The sequence below is a fragment of the Elephantulus edwardii genome, unplaced genomic scaffold, assembly GCF_000299155.1.
Source record: "Elephantulus edwardii isolate Elephantulus edwardi_28Jun2011 unplaced genomic scaffold, EleEdw1.0 scaffold00269, whole genome shotgun sequence".
NCBI lineage: Eukaryota > Metazoa > Chordata > Mammalia > Macroscelidea > Macroscelididae > Elephantulus > Elephantulus edwardii.
This window is the reverse complement of record NW_006400019.1, coordinates 2,776,915-2,787,439: the sequence shown is the minus strand read 5'-3', so window position 1 is coordinate 2,787,439 and position 10,525 is coordinate 2,776,915. Positions and strand designations below refer to the sequence as shown.

Here is a 10,525-nt window from a genome sequence, read left to right as displayed (position 1 = left end):
AGTAGGATTTGAAATCAGGGAGTGAGATGCCTCCTAGCTTGTTTCTCTTTTTAAGGAGTGCTTTGCTTATTTGGGGCCTCTTTCCATTCCAAATGAAATTGGAGATTGCCTTTTCCATCTCATTGAAGAATGGGATTGGTAATAAATAGCAAAAGAATGCCAAGGATTGCCAGCAGCCTTTAGAAGCCAGGAGAGAGGCCTGGAACAGTTTTTCTCCCTCAACTCTCAGGAAGAATCAACAAAACAAATACCCTGATTTAGAATTCTAATTCCATGACTTTGAGACCATAAATCTATTTTCTTTAAAGCTACTACTTATGGTATTTTGTTATGGCTGCCAAAGAACACTAATACCCTTATCTACCATATTTTTATACAAACAGTATACAATCTATACAGTTTTTGTAAACTATGCTAACCTCTCAAACATCAGTTTCCTGTGCATGTTTTGCCTGCAGTATATGTGTGTGCAGGTTATTCACGTGGGCCCATTACATGCAGAAATATGGTATGTATAACCTCTATTGTTGATTACTGAAAAGAAAGAGGAGTGTCAGCCTAGCTGCTTTTCACAGTGGGATAAAAGAAAGATCCACCAAAATAAATAAATTTTTTTCTTTCTCTACACAGATTATTTCCTAGAGTGCCAAGATCTCCATTCAACACCACAGTCATGTTCAAAAAGACTGTGTTTGTAGAGTTCACGGATCACCTTTTCAACATGGCCAAGCCCAGACCCCCTTCCATGGGTAATAAAAACACATTGAATATTTAATTATGAAAACAAGTATATTATCTTCTAGCATATATTCCCCAATCTTAAAAGTTAAAGAAAGAAGCTCCCAAAGAGAGTGGTCGTTTGGCCAGGCTTCTTTGACTGTCACCTCTCATGGAAATAAGCAGATTGTATTTCAGAGCCATTTTATCCTTGGTCCTCTAAGCGTTGTGTCTCAGTGGTGCTTGTTCCTGAATCTCTTTTCCTTTCTCTCTACCTTCAGTCTCTAGGTGATTTTATTGAATCTCAGAGCTCTAAACTGTTGTTGTTGTGTGCCATCAAGTCACTTGTGACTCATAGCGACCCAATGTACAACAGCCCTAAAACCTGCTCTGTCCCTTGCCAACCTTATTGTCTGACACGCCCACCCCCATTACCCTACTCACTGAATCAATCCATCTCATCCAGGGACTTCCTCTCTTGCACTGTCCCTCCAACCTCCCAAGCATAATGTCCCTCTCCAAGGACTGGTCCCTCCTTGCAACATGTCCAAAGTATGTCAGATGAAGCTTCAGAATCCTTGCCTCCAAGGAGCAGCCTGGTTTAACCCTCTCCAGGATGAACGTGTTTGTTCTCTTAGAAGTCCATGGTATATTCAACACTTTTCTCCTGCACCACAGCTCAGAGGCATCAATTCTCCTTCTATCATCCCTAGTCACTATCTAGCTTTTTGATGCATAGCACGTAATTGCAAAGACCATGGGCCTGGATCAGGCACACCTTAGTCTCTAGACTGACGTCATTGCTCTTCTGTACTCAGGAGAGGTCCCTGACAGCAGACTTTCTCAATGCAATTTTTCTTATGGTTTCCTGGCTACTGGTACCAAGAGTGTTGATTTTGGGGCCAAGCAACCTGAAGCTATTAACAGTCTCAAACTCTCCACTGTCTTTCATCATGCTGCCAATGGGCCCAGTGGTGAGAATCTTTGTTTTCTTGATGTTGAACTTCAATCCATATTGAAGGCTACACTCCTTGACCATCTGCAGCAAGTGCATCAGATCCTCCTCAGTTTCAGCAAGCAGGGTTGTGTCATCTGCATAACACAGATTGTTGATGAGTCCACGTCCAATCCTGACGCCATATTTCTCCTCATAAAACCCAGCATCCTGGATGATCTGTTCCGCATATAGATTGAAAAGATAGGATGCATCCTTGGCATACACCTTTTCTGATTGTGAACCATACAGTGTTTCCCTGTTCTGTTCTGATTACTGTCTCCTGGTCCAAGTATAGGTTTCACAAGAGCACAATCAAGTGTTCTAGGATGCCCATTCCTCTCAAGGTTAGCCACAATTCGTTGTCAATAAAACACAAATAGACATTCTTCTGGTACTCCCTTCTTTCAGCCAAGATTCATCTAACATTGGCTACAATGTCCCTAGTGTCATGGCCTCCTCTAACCCCATCCTACACTGTTGATGTGCTGTTCCAGTCGTTTTGGGACAATTTTCATTGGGATCTTGCTTACATTTAATATTAATCATATTGTTCGATATTATGTATCGATTAATAATTCACAAATTAATGTTTTTAATTTGGATTTCTCCTCTGAGCTTCAGCTGCTTCCTTGATGTCTCCACTTACATGTCAAATAGTCATATAACAGAGTGCTAAAGTGGGGCATTTTCTATATTGAAATTGTAATGACCCAAACTGGTTCGTCAACCCTTAGCCCATCATTCACTCTACCAAACGTGATCCCTTCTCTAAGGATGGGCCTCTTTTGAAAACATGCCCAAAGTACATGAGGCAGAGTCTCCCCCTCCTTGTCTCTGAATTGCACCTTGGTTACACTTGTTCTTTTGGCAGTAGCTGATGAATCCAGTACTGCTCACCAGCACCACAACTCAAAGACTTCTGCTTCTGTCTTCCTTAGTCATTGTCTGGCTTTCACATGCACGTGAGGTAATTGGGTCAGGCCTACCTACTCCCACTTTCTGAGTCTGTTAGAACCTAGTGTGAAGAGGGAAGACATTTTAAATCCTAGCATTCATCTAGGTTTTAGCTTAGACTGCATTGATCTTGGTAGTACTTTAAAATGGTGCTCTTTGTTAATTTATAAGGGTGACTAGAAAATATATGAAATAGTATTTAGTACAAGAAAAGTAGATGCCAAATAACACAAAAATAATGTCATAAAAAATGAATCTAACTTGTGTTTTCATATCACTGAATCCAGTTTGGAAAAAAAAAACAAACCTAAACTGTTCACACTTAATATAATCTTGATTTTTCTGTGTCACTGTCAATTCATTTGTACAAATTCTAGACATTCATCTTTCATTCTGTCTTCTGTTTTTCTATCTGTAGGATCAACCCATCAGTAAGTCTGTTGCCTCCTTCTCTGAAACAAGTTCTAAATCTGTTTACTTCTTGTAAAACCCAAATTAATCCAAACTTCTATGGCCTATGAGAACCTGCAAAGTACATTCCTTGTCTACCTCTCTATCCTGATTTTCTTTTGTTGTTGTTAGGTGTTGCTGAGTACAACTTATAATGAACTTATGAACAACTTACCTGAACTATGTTTTATCCTGTGCTGTCCTAATCATGTCTGACACACATGAGCCCATGCCTGCAGCCACTGTGTCAATTCATCATCTTGATGAGAGTCTTCCTCTCTTTTGCTGACCCTCCCCCTTTCCAAGCATGATGTCCCTTTCCAAGGAACAGCCTCTCTTAGCAACATGAACAACATAATAGGGAGTCATATATTTGTTGAATGATTGTCTGCATTGGATGAATTGTCAGAAAATGTTTCTCTGAACAATTGTAAGACCATGCTAGTGCTAGCAGCAAGCTAGTACTGCTCTTTATCCATAATCAGCAGTGCGTGCTGCCCTACTATGACAGGGACTCTCACACTCCAAATGACATTTAAAGGTATCTCATTCTTGCAGGTCTGCTGGGTCCTACCATCCGGACTGAGGTTTATGACACAGTAATCCTTACACTTAAGAACATGGCTTCTCATCCTGTCAGTCTTCATGCTGTTGGTGTGTCCTACTGGAAAGCCTCTGAGGGTGAGTCAGATGTCGTATTGTTCTGCCATCCAGGAGACATGGCTAAGATATGTGTGCTTGGTGATAGTGGCACATCTGGAATTTAGACGTGAACTTTGGAAAAAAATAATCATAATGGCACTGTTGAGCAGTATGTATTGCATACAGGCCTATATAGTTAGTGAGTAGTTAGAGATAGGATTCAAATTTAGGTCCATCTAACCCAGAATGTGTACTGTGAACCACTGTGCTACAGCACAAGGATTTATATTAATATTTTAAAATATGACTGGATAAAAAATTAAAATTATTCCCTTAGCATCATAATTACATTTTTGTTTTTCATCATGTTATCTCTGCTTTTCTTTTTATTATCAGGTAGACTTTTCCAGCATGATGGCACAGATAGCTACTGGCAGCTCAAGGTTCCACAGTTTTTCCTTGTTCTATAGCTAGTGATAAGGGTTGGAGACAGGGCAAAGTTGGAAATAGGACGGTAAGATCAGTCCCACTCAATCCATTTTGAATTCTCCACAAGCAAGAGGGATTCTTTAATCAGAAGATAGAGGAAAGCAAAAGTATGCTAGTTATACAGGAGTACAGTGGCCACAAACTTCTCTAATCAGGTCTCCGGATGGTTAAAGATTTGGGCATCTTGATCTGACTTTATGTCCCCATGTCTATAAAAAAGTTCTTCCTAGATCGCCAAAGAGCCTGGGGAGAGAAAGAGATTAAAAAAAAAAAACCAGAAGTATCAGGAATTGCATTCACAAAACTTGAACAAACACATTGACAGAGCAGAAGCATAGATATTGAGAATAAGGAGTAAGAGCTAAAAAATTAACATATTCAAGTCTTCTGAGTTGTAGACTTCTTATCTGTTGATGTTGTTATATGCCATCAAGTAAATTACAGTTCATACCAGCTCTATGAGCAATAGCTCTGAGCCTTGCCCTGTCTTGAGCCAACCCCACCATCTCTGACACACCTGATCCCACGGCCACAGTCACTGTGTCACTCTAACTCATCCAGGGTTTTCCTCTCATGTGCTGACACTGCACCCCTCCAAGTATGATGTCCTTCTCCAAGGACTGGTTGCTCCTGGCAACATCCCCAAAGTATGTGAGATGGAGCTTCAAAACCCTTGCCCTGAAGGAGCAACTTGGTTGGAGAAAGTAACTCCAGGACAGACCTATTTGTTCTCTTGGTAGTCCATGGAATGTTCAATTCTTTTCTCCTGCACCACAACTCAAAGGCATCAATTCTTCTGTCATCCTTATTCATTCATTGACCAGCTGTAAGATGCATAGCAAGCAATCGAGGAGACTATGACCTAGATCAGGCATACCCTAGTCTCTAGATTAACATCATTGCTCTTTGGCATTCTGGAGAGGTCCTTGACAGCAATTTTCCCAAAACAACTGTCCTTTGATTTCCTGACTGCTGTTGTCAATAGTGCTGATTGTGTGTCCAAATAAGAGGAAATCTCAGTCTTTTCTCCATCTGTGATGATACTGCCAATTGGCCTGGTGGTGAAGATCTTTGTTTTTTGAGGTGGAATCTGTATTGAACACTGCAGTCCTTGACCTTCTGCAACAAATATTTCAAGTCCTCTTCAGTTGTAGCAAGCAAAATTGTGTCATCTGCATAATGCAGGTTGTTGGTGAGTCTTCCTCCAATCCTGAGGTCACATTGTTCTTTATAAAGTCCGGCCTCCCAGATGATCTGTTCTGCATTTAGGGTGAAAAGGTATGGAAAAAGGATACACCCCTGACAAACTCCTTTCTTGATTTTGAACCCTGAGTGTCCCCTTGTTTTGTTTGCACAAAAGCCTCCTAGTCTAGGTCTAGGTTTCACATTAGCACAATCAGATGTTCTGGGATTTCTGGGATTCCCATTCTTCTCAATGTTAGCCATAATTTGTTATAGTCCTCACAGTCAAATGCCTTTGCATAGTCAATAAAGCACAAATAGATATTCTTCTGGCATTCTCTGCTCTCACCCAGGATCCATCTGGCATCACCAATGATGTCCCTTGTCCCACAACCTCTACTGAATCCAGCTTGAACTTCTGGCAATTTCCTATCTATGTACTGTCAGGGTTACTAGGCTATAAATATCTCAAGATACCTTATTTATTATTGTATTCTCAGCAAATAATATGTTATCTAGCCTGTAATGAATATAAGAACCAAGGTGTAGCAAACATTAGTCAATCTTTCTGCTTGTTGTTGTTGTTGTTGTTGTTGTTGTTAGGCGATATTGAGTTGACTATGACCCATTGTGACCTTATGAGCAACAGATCTGAAACCTACCCTATCCCTGGGACATCTGCATCATCTCTGACATGCTCGAGCCTATTGTTAGTCATTGTCTTAGTTCATGTTGTTGAAGGTCCTCCTCTCTTACACTGACCGTCCATCTTTCCAAGTATGATGTCTTTTCCTAAGGACTGACTCCTCCTAACAACATGTCCAGAGTATGTAAGATGAAGTTTAATCATTCTAGCCTCTAAGGAGCACCCTGGAATTCCATATTACCTCACCTTTCACTCCCCTGGTAATCACTTTTTCTAAAACTATTCTTCAAATAGAACCTGATATATTCTTGAAGACTGTGCCTTTCTGACCAGTGATTGGTCTAGTATCCTACTTTCTTGGCTGCAGTTTATTGAATCAGGATGAGTCCCTTACACAAGCTAAATCAGTAAGAAAATGCCCTTCTTCTGGTAGTTTAAAGTACTACTCGCAAGTACAACAAACAATATGGAGGATTAGAGAAATACTCATCAACAATATGCATTATGGACAGGACACAATCTTACTTGCTGAAAGTAAAGAAGCCTTGAAGCACTTACTGCAGAAGATCAGACTACAACTTTCAATATGGATTACATCTCAACATCAAGTAAACAAAAATCTGCCCCATGGTGGCTCCAGGAGACAGACACCAAAGGGTCATGCAGTTCTCTTCATGAAAGCCAGCTGGGTAAGGGAGAGCAGAGAGGGATTGGACAGAAAACCAACCAGGGACAGAGGGGGTTTGCTGAGCTCATGCTGTGTTAGGAGAAGGTGGCTCTGAAGCCTCAGAGTGAGCTAAGCTGCAGTGAGAAGCCATTCTGTGAGGATGGCGTTATCAGGGGACTGGACTCCACCAGCAGCTTTCAGAGCCATAAAAAGCAATGCTTCCTGAGTAAGCAGCTCTGTCCCTGATACCCATGTAAGAGCCCCAGACCTCTCAGAAGGTGAGGGGCCGAGGACAGGGAACAATACCAATCTGTAGTTGGAATCAATAATGTCCCAGAAATTCCAAAGCTCCTGAGCTTGACTCAGGCTACAGAGGGCACAGGCAGGGCTCTGGTGCAAAGAAGTCTGAATGTCATCACTAGTTTCTGGCTAGGTGACTGAAGTGTGAGGAGGTGTCACTGAGTCACAGTGACTCTAGGGTGGGAGTTGAGAGGTGACCATCCTCTGCTGTGCACTGTGCTCTTGGCTGCCCTGCTGCTGAGTTGTGGAACTATGGATAAAAGAAATTGTCACCTGAGGGATCATTCAGTGCCAGTGCTATGCTGGTAATATGTAGCCATTCCTTAGAGCTGAGGACAGAGCCAATCTAAAAAAAAAAATGGGTCTTCTAAGGGTCCTGGTATGTTGAGAGTAAGTAATTTTAGTCAAACAATAATGTTATGTTTACAAATTTCCCATTGTTTGTGGATATTACAAATAAAACTTTCCCACTGGAAAATAAAAAGGCAAACAAAACTCCTCAACACTGGGCCCATAGGCAACATCATCATAGATAGAGAAGAGACTGGCAATGTCACCGATTTCATTGACTTGGATCCACAATCAGCACCCATGGTAGCCGCGCTCAAGGAATCAGAAGATGAAGCCCGGGAAAATCTGCTGTCAAGGACCTCTCCAAAGTCCGAAAGAGCAAAGGTGCAAGTTTGAGGAATAAGATGTGTCTGATCCAAGCCCTTGTTCTTTCAGTTGCAACCAATGCATCTGAAAGCTGGACAATGACTAAGGATGACTGAAGAACCGAAGGCTTTGAGTTGTGGTGCTGGAGAAGAAAACTGAATAACCTATGGAGTAACCGAAAGACAAACAAGCCTGTCTCAGAGGAAGCACAACCAAGGCCCTCCCTCTGGTGGCAAGGATGGTGTAACTTCAGTTCCCATACTGTGGGCACACTATTGAGAGAAGCCCGTTCTCGGAAAAGTAGACCGTGTGGGTAAAGGTGGAGAGTCAATGAAAGAGGAGAAGACTGTCAACATAGTGACTGTAAGATGGGGTGGTGGTGGTGGGCATCGTCCGATGGTGGTTAACTTTATAAAATGCAATGTATGGGAATGATTGTATAGAACATAATGTCAACAAAGGAAAGTGTAGGGGGGAAATCTGCATTTTAAAAAAACCCTTTATTTTAAAAAATGGGCTAAGGCATGTTGGAGATCATGGGGATGGTGCAGGATAGATGGAGGTCACATCTGTTGCTCATAGGGTCACCCTGGCACATAACAATGACTCTCAGGTAACCCTGTAATTCTGGAATGAAGGCTAGATGTTAAAACCCAAGATGCCACTAGTTTGAAGATTACTTGTTGTCAACAGATTTTATAGAGATCTTGAGGGTGTGCTGATCTTCTCCAGATAGTCTCCAACTTATAATGAGGTTCCATTTCAAGGACTTGAAAAGTAAGTTTATATCTTTTTTTTTTACATTTTTACATTTTCATTATTGCTTGCTATATGGCAATGTATTCAACAGTAAATAACAACATCTGCAAGTGAACATCTGAGAATGATAACATCAGAAAAGTATGTACTATAGCACTGTATGTAGCATATATTACTCATGACAAGCAGTTAAAGAGACAAGACAAAGAAATCAAACTAACACAACAATACCCAGATGGTCATAAGTGTTGTTGTTATGTGTTGTCGAGTCACTTAAGACTCATAGCTCCCCTATGTACAACAGCCCTAAACTCTGTCCTGTGCCAATTGTACTGTCTCTGACACACCCATCCTGATTACCCCAGTCACTGAATCAATCCACCTCATAGAGGGCCTTCCCCTCCTGCCCTGTGTTTGGATAGAACCTAAGCCAGGGACTATTTGTATTCCCCACCCCCCATTTACATGATTTCACTCAGACATAAAGAAAAGCTAGGGTCATCTACCTTTCTAATCCCCTCCTACACAATCTATCTTACTTTGAAAATCTAGGTGTGTAGTAGAGAGAACAGGAAACCATGACAAACCATGAAGTGGGGTTTGGTTGTATCTCACAGTGTCCTATATAATTGGAGTATAATATTAAGGGAATTTTCCAAAGATTGTCAGGCTTTTACTGTTTTCCTTCCAACTGACAGTGGGGAGAGAGAAATTTGTTTAAATTATATGTTGTTGCTGTTATTGTTGTTATGTACTATCTGTCCCCTTTAACTCATAGCAACCCTACATACAGCAGCTCTGAAGCCTGCCCTGTCCTGTGCCAGTCTCTCTAACTCCAACACACGAACCCCCATTGCCCCAGTTACTGTATCAATGAATCTCATCCGGATCTTCCTCTCCTGTGCTCTCCCTCCACCCTTCTACTCATGATGTCCTTTCCCAAGGTCTAGTCCCTCCCGGCCACATGCCCAAAATATGTGAGACAGAGCTTTAAAACCCTAGCCTCCAAGGAGAAACTTGGTTTCACCCTCTCCAAGACAGACGTATTTGTTTTCTTGACAGTCTGTGGTATGTTTTAAGATAAATGGCATACTTCTAATTGGCTAGATCTCAGAAGAAGCATCTTATGAAATGAGGGATACCAGCCATGTGGTCTTATCCTGCACAGTTGTCATGAGTGGACTTGTATCCCCCCCAAAGTAAACGTATAAAATGATATAACATAAAAGCTATTATTCCCATGGTTTGACAAACCAAATAGTTGTAAGATTTTAAGGGTGGAATGCTGCATAGTCCTGATTCACTGTGAGGGGAGTTTTTCTAGATGTGATCTATAACTCCTTTTATTTCACTAGACATAGCACAAAGCTAGTAGCAAGTAAAGAGCTCAATACTCCCAAGAAAAAGTTGATCGAAGTGGAGTGCATCCTTTTGGACTCATGTCTCTGCAAGGAAACCAAGAAATGTCTGGCCTGTGGACTGCAGCCTTCAATATGGATTGAAGCTCAATATCAAGAAAACAAGGATTCTCACCCCTGGGCCGACTGGCAGCATCGTGATGGATGGTGAAGAGATTGAGATTGTTAATATCTTTAGTTTGCTTGGCTCTGCAATCAACACTCTTGGTACCAGCAGCCAGGAAATTGAAAGACGTATTGATTTGGGAAATTCTGCTGTCAGAGGCCTCTCCAAAGTACTGAAGAACAATGATGTCAGTCTAGAGACTAAGGTGTGCCTGATACAGGCCATGGTCTTTGCGATCACTTGCTAAGCATCAGAGAGCTAAACAATGACTAGGGATGATAGAAGGAGAATTAATGTCTTTGAGCTGTGGTGTTGGTGAAGAGTATTGAATATACCATGGACTGCTAGGAGAACAAACAAGTTCATTCTGGAGAGAGTGAAGTCAGGCTGCTCCTTGGAGGCAGGGATTCTGAGCTTTGTCTGACATACTTTGGACATGTTGCAAGGAGGGACCAGTCCTTGGAGAGGGACATCATGCTTGAGAGGGTGGAGGGACAGCGCAGGAGAGGAAGACCCTTGATGAGGTGGATTGATTCAGTGA

The 10,525-nt window shown here is 41.7% G+C and overlaps 1 protein-coding gene across 1 annotated transcript in view; it reads left to right on the top strand.

Annotated features, from left to right (window-relative positions):
* Nucleotides 1–10,525, top strand: part of F8 (coagulation factor VIII, procoagulant component) — a 212,088-nt gene that overhangs the window by 52,352 nt on the left and 149,211 nt on the right. Inside the window, exons 2-3 of the mRNA XM_006900001.1 lie at nt 631–749; nt 3,677–3,799. Coding sequence (XP_006900063.1) covers nt 631–749; nt 3,677–3,799 — 242 coding nt within the window. The remainder of the gene's footprint in view (nt 1–630; nt 750–3,676; nt 3,800–10,525) is intronic.